Source organism: Chelonia mydas, chromosome 2 (genome assembly GCF_015237465.2).
Source record: "Chelonia mydas isolate rCheMyd1 chromosome 2, rCheMyd1.pri.v2, whole genome shotgun sequence".
NCBI classification, from domain to species: domain Eukaryota; kingdom Metazoa; phylum Chordata; order Testudines; family Cheloniidae; genus Chelonia; species Chelonia mydas.
In genome coordinates, this window is record NC_057850.1 from 185,021,139 (window position 1) to 185,045,633 (window position 24,495).

Below are 24,495 nucleotides of genomic sequence, written 5' to 3' on the forward strand. Positions count from 1 at the left end.
CTGGTTTGCCAAAAATGGAAGTCATGTTTGTATTTTTCAGAAGTGACTTCTCAACAAGAAATTTATATATTGTAATTAATACTGAGCCCATGTATTGCTCTGCACAAACATAAGTAGTATATTAAAGAAACCCTGCTATTCCCAACCTGCCCACAAAGTTAAGAACTTATTCTCTCCTCCCTCAATCTCTCCCATAGAGGAAAAAAGATCTGGTAGCATACCCCAACGATCAGACTCCCATTCTGTCAGATATTTAGTCTAAAGTTACAGGCATGGTTTGTTTTGATCTAAAGGTTCCCGCAGAGTTGGCCTTGTTGCAATAAAGTTGGGAATGATTCCATTGTGGACCAAGAATGGTGAAAGACATGCTGTCACATTACTTCAGGTAAGAGAGATACTTTGAATTTAGGCTTAAATATTGTGTTTAGATTTTTAATAAAAAATTCTAGACTAAGCAAGAAATTAAACTCTATAGTGGGGGGAAGGGCTTTTAAGGGGGAAAACCCACCAAAGTTACCCACTTCTTATGGGTTGCACAGTGCATCCTTTCTTCTGTGTTTTAGATTGTAAACTCTTCAGGGCAGGGGCTGTCAGGTGCCCTGGATCGTGTGTGGTGCACTTGAGGAGGGGGACAGCATAGGTGGCATTTTATCCCCTTTCTGTTTCCTCAGTCCTAGAGGCAACTGGGAATTGGGTTGGTCCTTAGTCAAGTTGAAGTAATCTCAGGGCTGCTCTAACTTACATGAGCAGTAACAACCCCAACAAGGCTAAAGTAGGGACAAGTGGTGTAGAGCAGGGGCTCTCAACCTTCTTATTTCTGAGGACCCCTCCCCCCCCCCACCATATGCTGTAAAAACTCCATGGCCCACCCATGCCACAACAACTGTTTTTCTGCATGTAAACTTCAAGACCGGCATTAGGGGATAATAAGCAGGGCAGTTGTCCATGGCCCCACGCTGCAGGGCCCCACAAAGCTGAGTTGCTCAGGCTTCGTCTTCAGCCTCAGGTGGCAGGGCTCAGGGCCCCCAGTTTCAGCCCCATGGGGTAGGGCTTTGGCTTTCTGCCCTGGGCACCATTAAGTCTAATGCCAGCCCTGCTTGACGGATCCCCTGAAACCTGATCCCCCCTGGTTCAGAACCCCTGGTGTAGAGCCAGTTTTGTCAGCTTTATGCCACTCCTGGGATCCCCCAACCGGTTGTTGAAGCCAGCTTTTCAGTCCCTTTGCATGCTCCAGCAGCAGATCATGAATATATGTATTTTATTACTTTTAAACCAAGCTTTGTACTTTTGGATAATTTAAACATTATACCCAGATGTATAGAAACTCTTTCTTTAACCTGTGTATTAGATCATTTTAACATTACTTTTAGGATATAAAATTATTCATTAAAGCTAAAGTTGTGATAATACACCTAACTTCATGGTTCTAAAAACCTGATTTTACTTTTAGGATTTACATAAGAGTACTCTCTGTTACACATGTCTGTTCTAGTAGGCTTTCTGGTGAACAGTTAATTGAAAGAAAGATGCTTCATTATAAATGGTTAAAATTTTCTCTTTGAACTTTGTGTCGTCTATTAGACAAATGAAATCGAGTCGACACTGTGACTTTGCTCACATTGTTTAATATCTGTTGTTAATTTAAATTAGAATATGAGCAGATGTGTCTGTTTTGAGACCCTGTTTACTGTGATTTATTTGTTAAGGTGAAAGACTGCCATGTTTTAAAGTACACACCGAAGGAAGAGTATAATGGAAAAACAGCCACTCTAATCGTAGGAGGGAAACATTCATCTCCTTTTTATGTAAGTGTACTACTTCCTTTTTTTGGTTAGAATTGTTATTTCAATAAGGATCACTAATTATAAACGCTTTCAGACAAAACAGTGATATATTAAAAGGTGTTTAGTCAAAAATGAGTCTGCAGCCATACATGTTTCAGAGGCTCATCTTTGTCTCTCACGCTCACGCACTCATGTGCCATGGGGTGGTTTGGGTGGGGGTGACATGAGGAGGAGGAATGCACCATTCTCCCTTCATCCCAACCTTTTCCAAAATCTGTTAGAAAAATCTGGGAAGTGAGGACAACTACATTAGCATTTTTTCCTTCTTGGAAATGGTAGAAGGCTGTATTTTTGAAAGCTTCTTTGAAGCATGGTATTCTATTGGTAATGGAGGGAACTGCAGGAAATGGGAACATGTAGTAGCAGTGGAAGGGGGAGCAGGTACTTAGGTCTACAAACTTGCATTGGACCTAATTTGGAATCTTGGCCCACAAATTTAATAACCACTGGAGTAGAGGAGTTACTGCGGGCCTCTTTCGATTCTAATAATCCTTTGGATATTCTCATAATGTAGTTGGCTGATGTATTCTGATTTATTCATTTCTGCTTTAATTTTACCATTGTTTTATTTGCTCATTTGCGTATAATATTCCTGAAAGAAGAATTAAACTTTAAATTTAAAATATGCACAGTTGTGAACATAGCTTATTGATGATGGTGTCACAAACCACTGACTTGTTTAACAGCTCTAGATGTCTGAGGCAGAAGTCCAAGCCAGTCTTCAATGGCTGAAGCAATTTAGCAGTTTTGTCAATCCCAGGGGAAAGATTGAATCATGATGGTAACCTAGCCTTCCCTCAAAAGAGCACATTTTTTGAGATTCATTATGTTTATAAAACTGTCACACTTTGCATTGTTCTTGCGGTCATCTCTGTTTAACCTAAACAGATACAAAAAGGCTTTACGTGGCTTATTTGGAGATCCGTTTGTTTGTTTTTTCTTGAGAGTTTGTACCTCAGTTTTTCTAGTAGGGAATCTACCCAAAACCCCAACTGAAAGTCAGTGAAGTTTTCATGGGAAAACGGTTTATATTCTGTGTGATCTTAGTTTTATTTGCTTGCTGGTGCACATCTCACCAATGTTTACTTTGGTTTCCACATGCCTTGTCTCTCTGGTGCATATCCTCTACTAAAGGAACATTTTTTTCACTTGGTGAAATTACACCGGTGCTCCTGGCTGTGTTAGCTCAACACTGACAAAAATCATATGAATCTAGTCATTTTGAAACTGCTGGTGGTGCACTAGGGAAGCACAACTGTGAAGAAATGCTTGCGTGATAGTCCTGACGCTCAACATTGTCCTTGCTTGGCTGAGTAACAAAGTGCATTCAGTCCATGGAAAATATAGGATAATATAGGAAAATGTAGGATTCATGCAATCGCACGTCCAATTTAAACTGCTCTTATTGTGATCTGTATAGCTTTCTTTGATGTACAATGATCTAAAATATCAGATTGACTATTGTTTATTAAATTATCTGTTCCTTAATAGGAAATTGTTGCTTTTTTCTAGATAATTCTATTAATTATGTTAAACTTGTTCAACTATATCCATTTAAAAAAAAATTATTTAGATCTGGACCTTGCCTGGTAACTTCTGAGGTTGAATCTGGAGTAAATTTGTTCCATAATGTTAGATAGCTTAAAAGAATTTGACACAGGTTATTTTATTTCTGTACAGTTTACACTTGTTATGAACTCTGCAAATATAATAATGGTACCTTTTTCTGGTTTACATTGAAACTTGAAGCTTCATCCTCTTTTTATATTTATCACTTCATTATTTTCTTCCAAATGTGAGTTTGGAAAGCTAAACTGTGGAAAACTAGTTCTGTGTGACAGCATAATTAATTTGTTTCATTAGTTCTCCATAGTAACATCTGTCCTCCCCAGATTTTGACAGTGACTCACTTTAGTAAATCGTCTGATGAATCCCTTAGTAATTTCACTAACAATGAAGGTTTTATGTATTTCTTGTAAATGTCAAATTATTTTAATTTTTTTTAAATACATTTTTTAGGAATGTGTTGGGTTTTTTTAGCTTGACAGATGCCACTGTGTTCCAAGTGGATAAACTTTCTAAATTATTTTTTTTAATGCACAGTTAATTGGTCTCCTTCCCAAAATGCATGGTACTGTGACTGTTTTTATCAATGACTTTTAAAAAATAAGCAAACTCTGGTTTTGAGGTCTATTAATCATTTTGCAGATGTAGTCTGATTTGCAACAGTCCATACTATACTGCTCAGTATGTTTTCAATAGACCTTTTAAAATGATATTCACTTGAGAACATATTCAATATCCTCTGTAATGTTGCCATTTAAAAATCTGTTTTTCCCCATCTTTGCAAGGAGGCTAAGTGATGTTTTGTGTACATAAAAATACCTACCTTTGTCTTTGTCCATTAGAGCACTTGATGAAATTTTGTTTCATTTGCTGAAGTCAGGCAATAGAAAGCTATAGTCAGATGTTTTGGTGAAAAATGGAAAAAAGCTTTCTTATCCCTTGATGACTTCAGTATGTGTGTGTCCAGTCATTCTAGCCCTCCTCACAAGCCCATTTTGAATATACTGTTAAGCATTCAGGTTCTGGTCAATTAAACAAATGTAATTTTACTTTGCAATCTAAATCAAGACCTACTTAAATACATCTGATAAAGGAGATACCTATTTTATTTTTCACTTCTGCATGCACTATAGTACAGTATACATGTGATCAGTCATCAGACCAATAATACAACCAGCTTTGGAAAACATATAAATAGAATAATCATGATTATTTTAAAAATCTTTTGTTTAAAATGTTTTACTATATGAATGCAAGTCAGCAAATCATTTTAAAAAAATAGTGAACTGCTGAACCCTATATCAGCATTCTTACTTGAGTGGAGGAGCGACATTTTCATAAAGGTGTTTTGGCCTCTAATCAATTAGAAATCAAAGGAATTTTATCAATTGGTTTCTAACCAAGCAAAATATGGTTTTTGCTGTTCTTATAAAATGTATTTACATATAGTTATTAATAAAATCATGGACAATATGCTGATTTTTTCAAACGAAGCTAAACAGCCTTAAGAGGTGTCCGGATAAATTTGTCTGAAAGTTCAGAGAAGTGTTTTTATTGGGAAAAGGATAATTTCAGAGAACTTTTTAAAAGTGACCCCCTCACTGATGGGATTATCCAAGTGTGACACTGCTGTCACTTGTTTAAATTGCTTTCTAGGAGGTTTCATTTGAAGAAAAATCTCAGCTGAGCCACTGTATACAACTTCAGTTTTCATATACTTTGTTTCCATTTGGCTGGTATTCTGTCAGTACTGTAATGTTTCTAAAAGGCAGCTGCTGATGTGTCTGATAAAATAAAAAGCTCTCATTTGTAACCAAAGATGATTTGTCATTGAAATGAATTAGGTATATTTTAAAAAAAAATAAATACATAAAAACTTTGTTCTTGGGGTCTTCTGCTGTTCAGACTCTGACTATGCAGTGGATCCTTGTTCTGTGTGAAGCCCCATTTCCTTCAGTGGAACTACTGACTTCTCTAAAGTTAAGTATTTCAAGAAGTCTCTGCAAGATCAGGGCCTTAGATTATGTCCCTGCCCTGAAGGGTTTACAGTCTATAAAACTACATACACATTGTGGCACTGTAAAGCAGTATCATTAGTACAAATGTGCATTTATAATGACATCTGAAATAAAGATTACACTTTAAATTACTCTATGGTTAGTGAAAATGTATTCTAAATAAAAATATTTGTGTACATGAAAAAAGTGGTGGTTGGCTTCTCCCTCCTAGCTTTGGAAGTTTTTACAGATCCCTTGGTGTTAGTGACACAGTCTAAGTGTGCAGTGATCATCTGATGAGATCGATGGATCAAATGAGATCCAACAATGGCCTTGATTGAAGTTCAGGAAGTTCATGAAGAAATTATGCTACAGTAATTTAATATAAAGTTAAGTCTTTCTTGAAAGTAAAAGTACAATGTGGCTTTTGTTTTTTAAATAGTGTTGACAGTTGTAAACAATTTTCTGATGGTCACTGAATTTATAATGAATTTATAATTTAAGTTCACTTGTTTTATGTGTGCTCTTTCTTCCAGAAACCAGAGTCTGCACTGGAGGTTTTCAGAGAAGCAGGAGTACCACCAAAGCAGAAAACTACAATATTTAAGGTGTCAGATAATGCTATAATTAAGCCAGGTAATCTTTTTGAGCTGGAATACATTACATGTATGATTTACTCTTGGTTTAGATTTACGTAGACAGAGGACATTAAGGCGTGATTGATTTTTTTTTTTTTAGGTATGAAAGTGAATTTAAAACATTTTTTCCCCTATCACTGGGGCCAAATCAAATTTTTGAAAAGGAGGAAAATAGAAAATGGCCTTTACTTTCTGTGGGTGGAGAAAGGAATTGTCGTCGTCTTTCGCCATTTCTCCTTTTTGTAGCAAATCAGTTCCACCTCTTGGAAAAGTTGTTTAATGCAAACTGGCTAAAATGCAAATCAGTGTTAGAAATGAATGTGAATACACTTCCCAAAGGACTTTGGCACTCTTATAAGGACACCATTAGTGATGTTTTGCAGGAGGTTGGAAAAGTTGTTGTTTAAGAGATTTCAGTCTTCTCTGTGCTTCCCTGGTTGAGATGAATTAGGTGCCTCTTGAAATCCCATTGTTTCAGACTATTTGAGGCAGAAAGGATTAAGCAAAATGGATCATTGATTTCCATTGAGAATTTTGTCTTTTAACCAGAAGATTTGCACATTTAACGTTCATAAAAATTGTTTTTAAAATTTTTCAGGTTATATTTAGTATGTGAATTTGGGTTGTTTATATTACATGCTTTTGCCAACATAATTTTGCTCCGGGCATTTTATTAATTTATTAATAATTAGTTTTATTAAAACAGGGTCCTAATGGTCTATTTAAAATATTATGACTTCTTTTGTAGCCAGTGGAGAGAGTCTACAAACAGATCTTAGACTTTATTGCAGCTACTCATTAATACTATCCAGTAAGGCTTATGGAGAAAGTGTGGTCTGATAATTGAAGCAAAGGCTGAAAGTTCAGTGCATTTAAAGTCCTAAATATGTACTACAAACATTACTGCAGCATCTTCCATCTTTCCTCTCTCATCTCAATTGTTTGCCCTCGGCTGTCTGTCTGTCTCTTTCTTTGGGCTCGTACAGTTATATACACTTCATTGTTTATTTATACTAGATGTCGATATTTTTCTGCGTGGTGATTTAGTAGAGGGTCACCCCATCACTGTCTGCATTCACTGACAAATCTGACATTGATAGAGTGGAGTGATTTAAATTACTTGATTTTGTTTTTAAATTGATTTAAATCAAGTGGAGGCTTTGTAAAACTAATCTGAGAATTGCAAATTTAGATTAAAATTTATAATGAACTAAATTGTCAAAGCTTTTTTTTAAATGCCACTATTAGGGTATGTTGTTTTTGAATTTTACAGGACTGCTATAAGCAAAAAAACAAAATATTGAAAACTAATACCCTGATACTGCAAGCACTTAGGCAGATAAGTAGTTTTACTTGTATGAATAGTCCCATTTGCTTTAATAGGACTACTCATGAATTTAATTTTGAGCACATGCATTGTGTTTGCAGAACCAGGGGCTAAAATTGTACTTTCGTTAAAAACTTTTTTCTTAGTGTCTCATAATCTTGGTCACATCAAAATAAATTGCTTTATTGTTAACACTGAAAAATTATTTATTTGAATAATACACTAACAGAGTTATTTATAACTTTTTTTTATTCACACAGCCCAAAATTTTCAAAAATAGGAGCAAAAAATCAGGCTCAAAAGCGATCTGAAAATGTAACCGCTACAAACATGGCACAGGGTATTTGCATGTCCATTTTATGTTTGAGCATATTTTATTCTCTCAATAAAGATGTTAAGGACCCTTGATTTGCCTTTTTCAGCATAGATGAGCATCTTAAATATGAAAGTTGTACAAATCTCTAGGTAAAATCTGAAATTATATTAATAATTGGGAGACTGAAGAAACAAGTACAAAACAACCAATTTAGGAATTTAAGACTATAAAATGGGATGAAAATAAAGAAGTAATTATACATACATTCTGTTTAAAAAAATCAATTTTTTAAAGAATCAGGATTTAAATAAACATTTTCTCTTAAAAATTATTTTTAACAACGGTGGATGCTGACAGTTCACGTTTCAGCACTTAATTGAATGATATATTTTCCCTCCTTTTTAAGGTACGCCTCTGTATGCAGCTCACTTTCGTCCAGGGCAGTTTGTGGATGTCACTGCCAAAACGTAGGTTCCTAACTTTTTTTTAATATATTGTATTTACCTTTCAGATATTTTGTCATTTATTTTTCTTTTCTCTTTTCACCTAACATTAATTGTTGGCAAAGGTAGATTTGAAAAAAACACATAAATTGTAGAGTAATCAGGGGTTGTGTGTGGGATGCATTCATTAATACGGTACAGTGTAATGAGTGTCTCACTGTTAGTGTTAAAGATGGTTGGCATTCCTGTGTAAGGTTCTTTCCTGAGTTTGGGTCAAGGATAGTTGTGGATATGAGTTAGGCTGAATTTGCAGTGTTTCACAATGCTTGCCAAATTCCCATGTAGGCTTTCTAATTCTTAAGGTCAACAGCAGTATAAAGTGAGGGCAGAGGATCTTGTTGTATGACTAAAGGCTGCTGTTATCTTCTGAGGAGTAACTTGATAAGGAAAAAGATGTGAATGAAAGTTTCAGTGGGAAAAACACTTTAGGTAGGAAATTGTTTCAAGTTGGGAAAGGCAGAAGAGGAGTCTTACAAAAACATTGCAAGAGAGAGGAGGGACAAAAAAGAATGGATATGCATGATATAAATACCAATGTAAATCTTATATATGGGCTTGTCTACGCTACCGCTTGGGGTCAATCTAAGATACGCAACTTCAGCTATGTGAATAGTGTAGCTGAAGTTGACGTACTTAGATCTATTTACCACTGTGTCTTCACTGCAGTAAGTTGACAGCTGACGCTCTCCCATTGACTCCACTTGCTCTTCTTATTCTGGTGGAGTACCGGAGTCAATGGGAGAGTGCTCAGCGGTCGATTTATCACGTCTATACTAGACGCAATAAATTGACGCCCACAGGATCGATCGCTGCCCGCCGATCTGGCAGGTAGTGTAGACAAGCTGTACAAGGTGGTACCATTTCTCGTGTCATGGTTCAGTTGCAGACGTTCTTAATACTCTCCTCCATAGCAATTATAGGTTAGTAAAATTTGGCATGAATTGGTCCATAGAACCGGAGTCCCAAATCCAGGATTTCCAAAAAATATGCAAAGGAACCACTCCTTGTTCAGAAAAAACAAGTAAACTAAGCTAAATTTTGTGGGTTTATTTCACCTATTTTTTTGAGATAGGTTTCAAATAATTACAGTCTGTTTGATTTTTCCCTCCTCACCCCACCCCCCAAGTTTCTCACAAACTTCTTGCCAGACTTCCCTATATTTAAAAAAAACCCAAAAAGTCCAGTGTCAAATTTTTGGCAGTGAAGCATTTGTGAGAAACTTCAAGGAGTTGGTGAAGTTAAAAAAAAAAAAAAAAAAAAAAAGTGGTGAAAATTGGGCTTTTAATGGCCATTTTCTAGTTACTGAAGTATAAACAGGTGAATTGCATTGTTAATCACAATTGATATTTACTGATTTCACCATTCTATTTTTATTAAATAAATGTCGATGTCGTTTCGTCATACCTAAACATGAAGGAGGGCTATTTTAGTTGGAACAAATGACTATTTTTTAAAACTTATTTTTGTTGATTTAGCACTTTTCTTCCATATCACCATACTGCTAAAGTGTGTGCCAAAGCATACTGTTCATCATAGGTGCTCTGATATTACCATATTATATGAGGGGAAGGTGGAGTGCTATTTAGGAAGATATATTATTTGTACTACATTATTTCCTAGGAACCTCAATTATGGAGTGGGAGCCTTTTGTGGTAGGCACGAAACAGATATGTAACAAAGACAACAGTTTCTGCCTGAGTGTGCTCACAATTGATGTGACAGATGGGATATAACTACGCACTGGCTGAAGGGTGGGCTAGAAGGATGTTTAGTGGAAAAACTGCAATCATCGCTTGGCACTTTCCTAGCCAATGTCGGACCAGAATAATTTGTTAGCATCAGGGCAGAGAGGTAGTTTTTGTAGAGGATAAGGTGGAGGTTTACAGTAATTGATGGGGAGTTTTCTGCATGCATGTGAAATGGATGGGTACTGGAGAAAGAAGCCCATAAGCGGGCAATCAAGGCTGCCATCATTAGCAGAGTGAAGATAGTGTTCAGTAACTTAATATATCTGATATAGAGGATGTGGATAAAGAGTCAAGGGCCTTTAATGCAAATACAAAAACTTGTGATTGATTTGGTGGAGGAGGGAGAGCCAGTGGAGGGATGCAAAGAGAGGGGGTTAATGTGGTCAGAATGGCAGGTCAGGAAGATGACCTCAGCAGCAGCATTTTGAATACACGTGCGGTGCGTGGGAGCAACAGGGTTGCCAGACACCTACAGTATGTGGTCTGTTATATTTTTTTCCACATCCCAGCCTTTCTTCTCTGCTAACAAGCATCGCTATACCTTTCCTTGTAGGGTGGGAGGAATGCTTTCTGCTCACACCACTGTGAATACCAGTTTATGGTTCAAATGATAGGAGGGTGCATCCTGCCACCAAAAATCAGTTTTATCCTTTCCGAGACATGCGTAATATCCACTGATCTAGACAATAGGAATCACAAATCTTCTTATTTCAATAAAGTGTATTTGTGTCATGATGTACTGTGAAGCAGGCCCAGTCTCTACTCCTGTTTCCCCTTTTGTGAACTGGAAATCCCTAACTGCTTCCATAGGAGTGTTGAGAGATTTAATTGGCTAATATTCAGTGCTTTGAAAATACAAAGCATTATGGGATGTCCACATGGGGAAATGGACTGGGATAGCTGTAGTGGAATAAGCAATAGCTATATTACAATAACTCCTTGTGCAGTTACTCTGAAATAAGTAACTTCATTTGGGAATAATGCCCTCATGGGGAATTTTTCTTGCATAGCTATACCAGAATATCTTATTCCATTATAGCTATGCCAGTCAATTTCCCTGTATAAACAAACCTTTATTTTTGTTTGTTAGAAAACCCCCTCAGAAAAGTGTAATGTTCTGGGATGGACCGGTTGTATGTGGGGGTAGATACCAGTTTTGTAAACTAAGGTCTTTGATATGTGGGTTGTTGTTGTTGTTTTTAAGTTCAATACCTATAACATCTAGAAACTATATCAATACAATATATGAAGGAAAATCTCTTAGAATGTCCAATCTTTCAGACCTGAGTAGGTGAGGTATCAATCAGAATGAATTGTTTGGTAGAAGTAGGGAAGTAAATCCTTGCTTCTGTTATGTTTGTGGGACGTGGCAGCATATTAAAATCACCTTTCTATCTGTCTTGGAAGACTAGTCCTATTAACAAAGCAGCTTGTTTGCAAAGCAAAGCACTGTATCATTAGTACATTAGGTGATTGTTTTTAGAACACTTCAAAAAAAGCCCCTGAGTGCTTTGCTTTTTTAATAAATTAAAAATAATTTCTCAGAAGCTAAAGGGCCATCCTAAATTCTAGATAGCAAGGCTTCCAGGGCAGGAACTATGTCTGTACATTTCCAGGTATAACAAAGGTGCTATCTAATAATTAATGTGTTTTATGAAATAGATGTCAGCAGTATTTTTTTTTTAAATCAAGATGTAGGAAAAGTTTCCTTGTGGAGGTGAGAGCGGGTTAAAGCTCATATATAATTTACCAATATATCTTGCTAGATGCTATTTAGAATTACTGGGAAACTAAATATAGAACTGGTTTCCTGGCCTCTTTCAGTCTGAATGACAGATCCACCCCATCTTTTGGGTTATGAGTTGTAATCTAGAATATCTTTTCCCTCTAGTTATTTGCCTGATAATTTTTAAAAGATATCTAAATTAGTTATTCCTAATGCTGCTTTTGGTAGTCTGTTCCATATAACCTATATATGCAGCTCTTAATATAGAAATTGCTCTTAAATTCTTAACTCTCATTATTAACTTTAGGTTTTCTTATGATGTTTTGCTCTCAGTATGACAGATTTCAGAGTAACAGCCGTGTTAGTTTGTATTCGCAAAAAGAAAAGGAGGACTTGTGGCACCTTAGAGACTAACCAATTTATTTGAGCATAAGCTTTCGTGAGCTACAGCTCACTTCATTGGATGCATACTGTGGAAAAGTATGGTTAGTCTCTAAGGTGCCACAAGTACTCCTGCTCTCAGTATGATTCTGTAATCTTTCCAGTGCTCCTCTGAATCTGATGTGTTATAAATTTCTTTCTGTACCTCTTTTTGCCTCTCCTTTTTTGTGTGTGTTTTGTGCTCATCTACATTGGCTTCTTTTCTGTAACTCTATATTTAGATTGCCTCATGACCCCTTGGCAAACATTAAATTGTCTTTGAATATATGGTTTTCCCTTTGTGCCCTTTACTCTACTTGCTTCCATTCAGTTTCATCCAACATTGCCTCCAAAACACTTATGTTCCCATCTTTTTGGTTTCATTCTAAGCTTTTTTTAATGGATGCAGCTGCCTGAACAGCCATTCATAAGTGCAATGCTCAGTGAGCAATGGCATAAAAATATCGCAGAACGCTTTGAGCTGTTGAGGGCAAGGAAATTCTTTGAAAAATGCCCACAATGTTTTAGGCTGCCGCTAGCTGTTTAGACAGAATGCATTGATACAAATACACTTGAGCGATATAGTGGTGGGTAGGCAAAGGGTTTGTCATGGGAAGAACTATTAACTTTAACTAATTGAAAACTTTAGTTTGCTTTAACTAGGTCAGATGTCTGTCAGAACCCAGTTACATCAAACCTGGTTCTATAGGATTTATAACTGTGAAATGGCTAGGCCAACTTCCAATTTTGTGTGGATTAGCTTTAACAATACAACACCATCTGTTAGTGAGCAGAGATCACTCTCTGTTATGTTGACCAACATTTTCTCATTGTTTATTTGTACTTCCTCATTGGTGTGTATCTGTCTGTTATCTCTTTTCTTATACTTACTGTAAACCCTTTGGGGCAGAGACTGTCTTTTTGCTATGTGTTTGTACAACACCTAGCATAATGAGGTCCTGGGCTCCTAGGCACCACACTAATACAAATAATGATAGTGATCATTGAAAGAGTTTTGGAGATGCTGGTTACTAATGAGTTGTAATGCTTCCTGGCCCATGCTTTCAGTATGAGATAGTCCATGTTGGGGTTGTGATTGGAAATGCTGTCTGGGAATACAGAAAGTTCTACTTTATAGTAATTTACAACTGTTTTATGTAGTTGTCATTAAAAATATGCCTGCAACAATCACAGGGTTTGGAACGGCAGTGATTCTCTCCTGACTGTGGAAGACCTATTCATTAAACTCTCTCTCCCATTCTCTGTCTCCCACATAATGCTGCTATACGCCACTATAAAAAATATTACTCTTTCAGCATGTAGGCCATAGTGTGTCACTGCTGCGGTTCACTGATGTGACAGATTTTTCAAGAACTCAAGTATCGGAGTAAGGGGATGGAATGGCATACTTCCCTTCTCAGTAACTAACAATGAATGGGGTTGCTGTGTCTACTCTGCTTTTTGAGGAACCAACCTTGGCTGTTGAACTCTGTAGTTTGCTATTATTCCTGTGACTGGGACTTCTGTTCCAGTCTGTTCTCATGCTCAGCTCCCACCTGCCACACACACTCTGTATATATTCCATCCACCTTGTTCCTTATCATAACTTCTTTTCTACACTGTATTTTTCACTCTTCTTGTATAACTTAAGAAAACCCATAGGTTTTAGATCCTTAGTCCTTCTCAGAGGTTGTTCCTACATTACCAAAGTTCAGAGGCACACAAGGCAGTTTAATAAATTTTGAGTATTTTGATAGTTTGTGAGTTGAAAGTGAGGAAAAATGACAGTGGCAGTTGTCCTTGGATATTTTTGCAGCATTTGACTCTCATCCAGCTAATGCCATTAATTCACTAGCTTTGCCAATAAATGTTTTGTGTAAACTTGTTTTAAAAATTTATTTTATGATCACTGAGAGCTTCATGCACAAAACTTTTAGAGCTCTAGAGTCTTAAATCCAATATTAAAGAAAAATTCCCTAAGTAAAGTGCAGTTCTGGCAGATACAAGTGTATTTGGTAGCTGGTGGAGAGCTATTAGCATTCTTATAGTAATGCATTCTTCTAGATTACAGCAAAATACACCATAATTGATGTACCAAAAGTCAGGGTCTCTGAATCAGATGTGTAACCATAGTGCTGCTACTATGTATAATGTTATGGATTTCTTTTAGAGAAATGGATTTCTTTCACCTAGATGTTTAAAAAAAATTGTGGAATATAATTCTTTAAATGTAATGTCACAAACAGAATAAGTTATATGCAGTATTACAGTGAATCTCACACACACTCATCCCTGACAAAGTTAAACTCAAAAATAAGCCCTTGTGGGAAAATACTGAAAATTCACTATGTTAAAATTCCTAGTTTAGTGCACTCTGAGGTCTAACAGTTCTCAAAAAACCTTATTTTTCCTTTCCTAAAAAGCTTTGTTTTGGAGTTAACCTGAAAAGCACTTATTGCAAGGGTGCAATCTTACTTTCCATCTTAGTCAAGAAGAAAAATAATAAAAAAACAATCAAAAAGCTTTGCAGTTGGCTCTGCACTATTTCACAGAGATCTGATCCATGAAGTAATATATAGTCTGAACTCATTTGTAACTTTCAAAACTGCTGGAAATGCTCTTAAAAGTTTGCTAGTTACTTCAGTGAATAGACAATTGTTTTCCTTCAAAAACCTAATTCCAAATTCATCAGGTATGAGATGAGGTGGTTACATGTTTTAAAAATATTAGTTTTACAGAGGTTCATTTTTAAAGAAAAACAAATTTGCCATCATTCATTTTTTTCTCTTAACTTTGACAGCAGAAAGAGTTGTTGCTTTTTTGAGGAAATGGCTAAAAAAGTGAATCTTACATTTCATTAGCTTCTTGCATTTCATTTTAGATAGGTTTAAATGACCAAGACATGTAAAATTTAGGCATACATTGCTTCAGAAGGCAAGAAAAGCAGAATAATTCGTGATTGTGGTGTTTTTGTTTTGGTTTTTTTGCTTTCTAATGTTTTTCAAAGAATGCTTTTTTGATTTTTAAATATGATTTAACACTGGACATTTATATTGCTAAATGAAAGCAGAGGTAGGCCTAGTAAAGGCACATTATCATAGAAGGGCATTTTGGAGATGAAAATAGGAGTTGAAGTTGATAGGTGATCTTTCTGTGGTGACACTTTTTGTTACGTGTCTTGCTGATGATGTAAAGTCAAATGCTCAGGTGTTTTTATATGTGTGTGTTTTCCCTTTTCTTTGTTTGTCTTGTTTGTTGTTTAATGTGGTAAAATGCTCTGGTTTACAAAATCAGTGATTATTGTCAACTGGTAGTCGCTTGCATTTTGGAAAGTAATCGTGTGTGTGTTTAATCCAGCATAAAGTTTATGGTATAGTTTAAAAATTCTTTTTTATAATAGACTTCAGTGGAACTGGGAACCAGAATTTAGTAGCACTTATGAACGTGCCTTGGAAAGAGAGAACACACACTTAGTTGAGGGCAAAATATAACTTCAGTTTTGAACCTCTTTTTACATGCAAGAAAAGTGTAAAGATTTTATTAATGATAACTTTTTTATGTCAGCTGTAACCTGCAGAATATTTCTGACCTGACGCATGGTATTGTTTAATCCCAACATGCTTTGAAGCAGACGGTCCAGGAAAGGTGCTCTCTTATTGCCATTTGGACACATGCTGTGCTCTATTATACTTTGCTGCTACTTCCGTTTAATGAGTATTTGGAAAGGTATGACCATTGACACATCAGGGATTTTGGCACTTACCAAAAAACAAAACAAAAACCAGCCTTCTAGGTTGTTTTTTTTAAATACTTGGTAGCAAAATAAGAGTCTAGACTCACTGGTATACTTTAACACCATGTTTCAGTTTTCTTAAGTTAAGTGTTACTCAAGCCAAAAAATACATTGTGCGTTTCTCAAATATTTGACTAAGCAACTGAGATTTTGTTCCTTTACAACATTAAAAAATTTTTATCCCCAAAATGCCACAGTAAGCATTATTTCAGATCTGTTAGGTATGACATATTTCATATATATAAGAATCATATAATATTAGGGTTGGAAGGGACCTCAGAAGGTCATCTAGTCCAACCCCCTGCTCGAAGCAGGACCAAGTCCCAGTTAAATCATCCCAGCCAGGGCTTTGTCAAGCCTGACCTTAAAAACTTCTAAGGAAGGAGATTCTACCACCTCCCTAGGTAACGCATTCCAGTGTTTCACCACCCTCTTAGTGAAAAAGTTTTTCCTAATATCCAATCTAAACCTCCCCCAAGGTTATTTGCCACAAGCTAAGTGGTAGTTTTAAATAGGATTCTTTATTTTAAATAAGTCATCTCATTACATGCTGACATTTTGCTTACATTAAAACTGAAAAATGAGGTATTACACAGTATTATATGGTTGACTTGAACAGCTGTTTTCCCTCAGGTAAGACCAGGAAAACTGTCTATATACACTCTATTTTAAATTCTGCTTATCATTATTTTCATTTCATTTAACCTGCACGTTAGTTCTGGCTTTGAACTCCAATAAATGCTTCTTGCTGTCCAGGACTATTTTATGGGATTTGGGTAAGCATGTTTTCAAATAGTAGCTTTTGGTGTGGAAAGGTTATGTTGTACTCAATTCATTCCATAGAAAAGGAGTGAAGTGATGTATATTGGATTTTATAAAAGGAGTGTTCTCTAGCAACTTCATCTATACTAGTACTGTATGAAATGATAGCCAATACCACATTCTTCGGAATGGGAAGCACTTACTGGTTATAGTTTGTGCTAGCGATGGGAAATACCTTAGGAGATGCTTTATATCCTAGATATTTTGTCTTTAACATATCAATCTTCGTAAAATAATATTTGGCTATTTTTCACACTAGTGAGTTTACTTTCTAATATGTATTTTCTAAATATATCATGTCAGATATGATAAATTTAACCTGATTCGGTCAAAGTGGGGTGGATATACTAATTTTGCGTAACTTAGTTGTGTATGGTTTCAGAGTAGCAGCCGTGTTAGTCTGTATTCGCAAAAAGAAGAGGAGGACTTGTGGCACCTTAGAGACTAACAAATTTATTTGAGCATAAGCTTTCATGAGCTACTGAATGCATCCGATGAAGTGAGCTGTAGCTCACGAAAGCTTATGCTCAAATAAATTTGTTAGTCTCTAAGGTGCCACAAGTACTCCTTTTCTAATTTGTGTATGAAAGCAAAAATTAAAGGCCCAATCTGGCAAACCCTTCCCCAAAATTAATGGGATTATATCCATGAGTACAAGCTTACAGGATCATACTTTTCTTATGCCTGATTTGAGTTTGTATTAAACTACAATTGTATTCAGTTTAAAATTGTGCACAGTGTTTGGAGAGGTTAGGTCTTGTTCAGTAGATACAGAAATGGGAAGTCAGGATATGAGACCTTGCAGGAGTTCTTTGAGTCAACCATAAATCAAGTGGTAACTCCAATTAATAATAAAGCAAAATGCCTAAAAAAGGGGAGCTTTGGCCATTATTTTGTTATGTATACCTTAAGAACAGGATGAGAATGTCAACTGATCACATTCTAGAAGAAAGATTTATACTAAAGTGTGGTACAGCTCTAACTCTGAAATATTTCAATCATCTGATTCATCTTGCCCACTCAAAGTTCAATTTCAAAATGTGTGTTGAAATGGAGCACCTTTTGAGGAAGTGGTGATCCAGCTAATAAATTCACATTGCTTTGGGGATTTATTCCTGTTTCATTAACTTATAAAATGTTTCTTTAGGTTTAACCTCAATAGTATATATTGTTGTGTTCATATATGTTGTTACTAGCTGTACAAATTCACTTATGAGGATAGGCCATTTCAAAACAAATGTATTTGAAATTAAGACCTTGTCCATTAAATATGCTTTAAAAAGTCAGCAAGATTAATGTAAATACTGATTGAGGCACTGACAGATTTCAAAACAATTTAGAGACAGGGAGGCTTAAATTATATAGAATTCAACTCTGGTGTTCAGTAGTATTTTGTGTAGGAGAATGACCTAGTAAATTTTATTAAGTTCTTTGCCTTATTATTTGACGTGACTCATTAGTTATGCTGTATTGTTTAGGATCACATACTCGTTCAGATTGGCAATGCACACACACGTGGTTTTTGTTTAAAATAAAACTCTAGGTTATAGGACCCTTCCATTCACTAGAATATAGTACATGTAAAACCAGGTAACTAACCTACTTAAAAGTACCAGTAAGAAGGTCTCTTAAAAGCCTACTAATTCTCTAATCGCTGTAGTATTTTTTTTCTTTTCCTTGAGTTACTAGTATGGGACCTGATCTTGTGAGGTGCTGAGTACCCTAAGCTCACATTAGTTTCAAATCACTCTGCACCTTGTAAGGTCAGCCCATAGGTTAAAATCCTTCTTAAGTGGCAAAAATAAATGTAGAGGTTTCATGAAAAATCCATTTTGTGCATAGCAGGGAAGCACACAGGTTTGTATAGATTGCCATCTCTGTTCAAGAAGGACTCAGATTAGAACAGTCTCATGTTGCTAGCAAGGATCACGGTGGATTGGCCCAACGAGCATGGATGTACCTATACAGGTCCTTTGTACTAAGTTTGACTTAAACCATTTGTAATAGTCCCTTACTTTAAATATGAATTGTTCTGTATTTTTAAAAAGGGAAATGGACAGTTAAACCTCTAAAACAAACGTAGCATACGAAAATGAATGTGACTGGGGAAAAAAATATACATTGCTCTGTGTAATGTTCTTTTCCTGCAATGTAAATTGACAGAATAAATTATTGTACATTATAAGTGCTTAAACTTACTTCAAGATGAAAGGCAACTTTTTCTTCCGTATAAAAAGTATTACAGGCAATGTGTAAATCAAAATATTATGTCCAGAAAGGCTATAGGGCAAGTTGCTCTGGTAAAGCAATTCAAAGGTCTCCATTCCATTCTTCACAGTGCAAAAAGATCTGATGGAAGAGCCATGGTAGACCTCAGAGCACTAAACACATATATTGCCTCCATTGTGAAACTAGAAGAATTTCCTTTACATTAGCCAGTGTAAGAGAAGGATTTTTCAGACCTCCATGAATAAAGAATACTTTCATATTCCAGTTCAACACACTGGAAATTTAAGATTAATCAGAACACTATTCTTTAGTCTGTCCATGTTTCCTGTAAATTCATTTAGGGCCCCAATCCTGCAAAATTTGAGCGTTTGTTCAAAGTGATATATATGCATAAGGAAACAATTGGATTACAACTGAGAGCAGAAAGTAGGTGAGTGCGGTATGCTACTGCATTGCATAAATTATTAAACATGGGAAACGTTATCCCATAGTACAAGCAGCACTTGCTGAAAACAAGTCTTCTAGTACATACTGGAGTAAACGATTATTCCTGGAGTGCTGCCCCTTAATACACTTGGTGAAATTGCTTTTTGATTTTTACTTTTTGAGAGTACAGTTTACAGCAGAGTAGATAGTTCGTGTCTAAACAATTGGCTTTCTGGATGAAATATTTGAGGTGGATGTTCAGTTTCATGACGCATGGGATTATGCTGCTTGATTAAAGTTGACAGGACCATTTTCTTTGATACTGGTTTCGTCAGATGTTGAATTTTGGTTTTTATTAATGCATTTCTGCTGCTGAAGAATTATGTCCCAGTTTCTCTGTGTGGTCACTGTTCACTTATCATGAGACGTAGTTGCTTTGGAGTTTGGTTATTTACTAGGTCCATCTTCCTGCTAGAGATGCCAGAAGTGGCCTACTTACACTGCAATAATAGATAATGTAATTTAAAGAGAAGAATAGAATTTCTACAGAACATACATGTGAGACTTCAAGTATTCCCACTTCTGATTCTTTTAAGTTACAAATTCACAGATATTTTTCTGACATTGCTGCAGAACAAAAATAAACTCTGAGATATTCAAGCTAATAAAAATTTAAGAATTATATACTGAAGTTAGTTCTCCTTGCAATAATAAATTAAGGTGGAAACTTGCTGTGATAAGCTTTAAAAATTTCTCAGATATATGGTATCTGATGTAAGCTTTGTGATTTTGAAGACATGTTCAATGTTTGACTAGTTTTGTTGTTGTTTTACGATTTTGAAATTGATGTCAAATTAATTTGTATAATAATGTGAACTATGAATGTTTGCAGAGTAAGTAGTTTTCTCACTAGTTTTAATGCTATGATTTTTTATAAGCAAGAATGTAAGCAGAAGTTCCCCTCATCCAAACCGTGTGTGTAAAAATACTCATACAAATACAAGACCTTAAAGTTTTTTATCTACGCATTTTCTCTTAGAAGCCTCTGGACAATTGAACTAGTGGGATTATGACATCACGGGTAACTAATGAGAGAAAATTGAGCAAACGAGTTGGGAAAGGGATTTTTAATCAGACTGTTAAATTTTCTTGTCTGTATTTTATTAACAACTTGTTTTAGAATAGATGTAAATCTTTTATATTAGAAACCATCACAGGCAAGAACTGCTCTTTTGAGTGTACTTTACAGTGCTGAGCATACAATTGGCTCTAAACAAATAACCCACTCCTGGCAAAATGTTGGGAGAAAGGATCTCTTTGTGGAAGCTTCAACACTCTACTTGTTCAACTAAATGATAAGAGGGCCCTCCGGTTCTCTTGTGGTCTTAGTCTTCCAGCAAAAACAGGGAGAATAAGACTTGATTGTCCTGCTATTTGTAAAATAAAAAAATATCAGGAAAAATATTAACCCAATACCACCACCACCTCCATGTACACATGTACACAACACTTTCAGGGCTTCTCTATACAGCAGAAAGGGCAAAGGGAAACATTGGTTTGTGCAAGCTACCTTTTAACTGAAAGCTGCTTGATTTAGAACATTTATTTAAATTAAACTTAGCCATCTTTGAATTTCATTATCATTTTATTGCACGGTATTTGTAGAATCTATAAAATATATATTAAAAATCTGTTTCTGATTTGCAAACATTGCTCCCCATATATCAGCAAATTCAGATTGGATGGCTGTTCCTATGTGTGCAGCAACTTAATGTGAACTTTAAGACAAATGTTAACAAGTGTAGGTCTGGCATATGAGCCCTTTGTCTTAATACATGTCACTCTTAGTGCTATATATGAAATGTCTTAAAATAACACCAATATTTACCAATAGATAGTTGTGTGTGCTAAATGATTGTATATCATACAGGTGGCTTGTACATCAAATCGCTTAACAGTTGACTCCACCTCATGTCACTGACCAGATTCATTTCTTATTTTAACTAAAACTGTATTAAAGGCTTTTGTTTTTGTTTGTAAAGTGGGCTCTGTTTTTTTTAAATACAGGTTGAACCTCTCTAGTTCAGCACCTTCGGGACCTGACTGGTGCCGAACCAGAGAATTTGCCGAACCACGGGAGGTCAATGTAGAGTGCCCGTGGGTCTCCATACATGCAGGAAGTAGGGGTGTGGGAGGTCCTGCAGCACTCTCAGGCTTTGTGCCCAGCATGACTCCCCGCCCAGGGGCTCCGCTGCCACCCGGGGTCCCAGCCCCAGGTTCTCCCCCTTCCTCCTGGAGCTTGAATGCCAGGAACCAGCTGTTTGCGGCACTCTAGAAGCGCTAGGAGGGAGGAGGAGGAGTTGGTAAGCGTGGGGCTGCTGGCTCGCGAGAGGCGTGGGGGGAGGAGGGCAGAGGGGCTAGCTTGGCACCGTTGGATGCTCCGCACCCACTAACATTTCCCTATGAGTGCGCCAGTCCCGGAGCAGCCACGGGTCCAGCACCTATGCTGGACCACGGATGTTTCTGGACCAGAGAGTGCTGGATTAGAGAGGTTCAACCTGTACCTGTAAAACCCCTAAGTCAGCAAGTATTCTTCTTTTAGTTGCCTGAATTAAACTGGAAATTTCCTATGTGATTTCACTTCCATCTTTTAATGCTTATTGAAAATGTTTCTACTGTACAAACTATAACAGCATGACATGTACTAGTATTAGATTGAGAAGAAATCTATAGCTACTCTACTGATAATTACTACCAATAGGGGTACTGCTTCATGTTATCATGTATTGTTAAATTGAGCCAATTTATTTTAACTCTGTGAGAGCAGCTGCTTTGTACGTGTTGGGAAAGAGAGGGTTGGTGAGATTGTTAAAATCACTCTCTTTTTAAGGCCCACTTCGGTGGAGGATGTGCCTAGATTTAGGCACATAAGTAGTCCATTGACTTCAGTGAAACAACTCTTATGCTGAAAGATAGGCATGTGCTTAAACACCTTCATCCACCAGGGCCAAGTACGACTTTATGTTGTCTGCTTAAGTTATGTTTCAACAGTGAATTTTTGCAACTCCTTATACCAATAATAAAAAATCTGTTACTGTGTAGATTGTTGCCAAGCAATATTGTGAGCTGCTGGATATTTTTCTCCCTGAAGGCTCTGAGTAGTGCATGCCTGTACTTGTAATGACTACATTTAAATGAGCACATCTCTTAATGTTTTTTTTCAAGTAAATATAATTGAAATTTTATCCTCTTTATGTCTTGCAGACATTCTCAGGTCATATAAATGATCACTGGAATACATTGAGGAGTAAATACACTTAGTGCATATGATTTTCTTTTCAGAGAACTGCCTGTTTAATGCAGAAGTCAGATGTTAGAACATTTTTATACTTAAGACTAAAGTGCATTATATTCCGACTGTAGCTAAATTGCTGCATCTGGCCATACAGTAGATGGTAAATCTACACAACATTCACAAATTTTATCATTAACACAGAATTCAGTCTTAACTCTGGATTCCCCAGCATGAGAGGAAAATGTAAAAAGTTGTCAGTGTTTGTAAAGGGGGAAGGCAGCATTCACAGTTCTCCTCCTCACTTAAAGGTTGTATTGAGATCTCTCTTTATTGATTGAAGAAAAGGTAGTGTGTATATTTTCAGGCTAAAATGGTGCACCCTTTTGGTCCAAAAGCTTCTGGATGGTAAAATATTGCAGCTTAAACAATTATTTTACTATTCTTCTAGTTTCCTCGTTGGTAAAAACCATTGATACTTCATTTGAAATCTGACCACATGATCTTTGAGCTCTGTGTAAATGTTGACTTCAAGGTGTGTAAAAATTACCATTCAGGTTAGAGAAGATTAAGGAAAGAACCACAAGGAATATTTAATTTCTAGACCATATTTCTTGAATCAGTCCAGATCTGATCATTTAGACATTTTTGAAGTATTTTCATTGTTGCTTAGACCTACATTTTCAAAACTTGATTTTTATGTGATAAGTGTTTTGTAGTTTGGGAAGCAAAATGTTGTTTTGTTCACTTCAAGGCTCATCATAGCAACACTTGAGCCTCTCCAGTCTCTTGCTTGAGTTGCAAAGTGTAGTTTTTGAATTGAGTTTAGATTTTTCTTCCTTTCTGCTTCTAAACTCAATTGGTTGGTGACAACTTAATTTACAGTATTTTGAGATGAGGACCAGTACAGCAAGAAACCTTAGTGTCTGTTGATGAAATTAATCTTTTGCCTAGCTGACTCTCCTCCACTGCCTCTTTCTCCCAAAAGCAGCGCAAGTAATATAATATAATCAATGAAGACTTTAGAATATGTTTTGGTTGATGAGCTTTACTTAAGGTGAAAGATCGGGAGCCTAACTGGATCTCTAGTTACTGTTGCCAGAATCTTTATTTGCTTGGTAATCTATTTGAAAGCAAATTTAATTTGGCTTTGTTTATTTTCAGAATTGGTAAAGGATTTCAAGGAGTCATGAAAAGATGGGGATTTAAAGGCCAACCGGCCAGCCATGGCCAGACTAAAACACACAGAAGACCTGGGGCAATATCCAATACTGTAAGTAGTTGAACTTCATTTATCTCATTTTAGATACTCTTCACCACCATGCTTTGGAGCAAAACTTAGTGCAGGGGAGAGAGCTGTGTGTTTTAAAACAAACCATTTTACAGTATTTAGACATGCTAGAACAGACCAGTTATCCTTCTAGTCTAGTGTCCTGTCTGACAGTACCAGATGCTTCAGAGAAAGGTACAAACAGATACATAGACAATATATGGAATAACATGTCCATAGAAGTTTCTTCCTAACCTGAGGTAGTAATGTTTTGCTTATATTTTGGTACATGAAGATTAATATTTTATAATTTTTTTAATTTGGCTAATAGATATTACTAAACATTATGTTTCATAATAAAGTAGGGAGAAATAAAATCCACTCTTAAATCAATGCTAAGAGGGATCTGAAATCTCTTTATAATTTCATTTATGTAACCATTGTCACAAGCCAAACATTCTGATGATAGATTGGAAGGGTTTGGGCATTTTGCTTTATCTTCCAAAGATCCAGCTGGTATTTTGTTGACTTGAAGGGTTTACAGTGGAATTTTATCTAGCTTCTTGAACTTAACTAGC

General features: G+C 36.2%; 1 protein-coding gene across 3 annotated transcripts in view; it reads left to right on the forward strand.

The window, feature by feature from the left end:
• Positions 1-24,495, forward strand: part of MRPL3 (mitochondrial ribosomal protein L3) — a 59,058-nt gene that overhangs the window by 8,008 nt on the left and 26,555 nt on the right. For all 3 annotated transcript variants that reach the window (XM_043540818.1, XM_037890313.2, XM_027826739.3), the window contains exons 3-7: positions 294-385; positions 1,707-1,805; positions 5,944-6,043; positions 8,095-8,155; positions 23,812-23,920. In XM_043540818.1, coding sequence (XP_043396753.1) covers positions 294-385; positions 1,707-1,805; positions 5,944-6,043; positions 8,095-8,155; positions 23,812-23,920 — 461 coding nt within the window. The remainder of the gene's footprint in view (positions 1-293; positions 386-1,706; positions 1,806-5,943; positions 6,044-8,094; positions 8,156-23,811; positions 23,921-24,495) is intronic.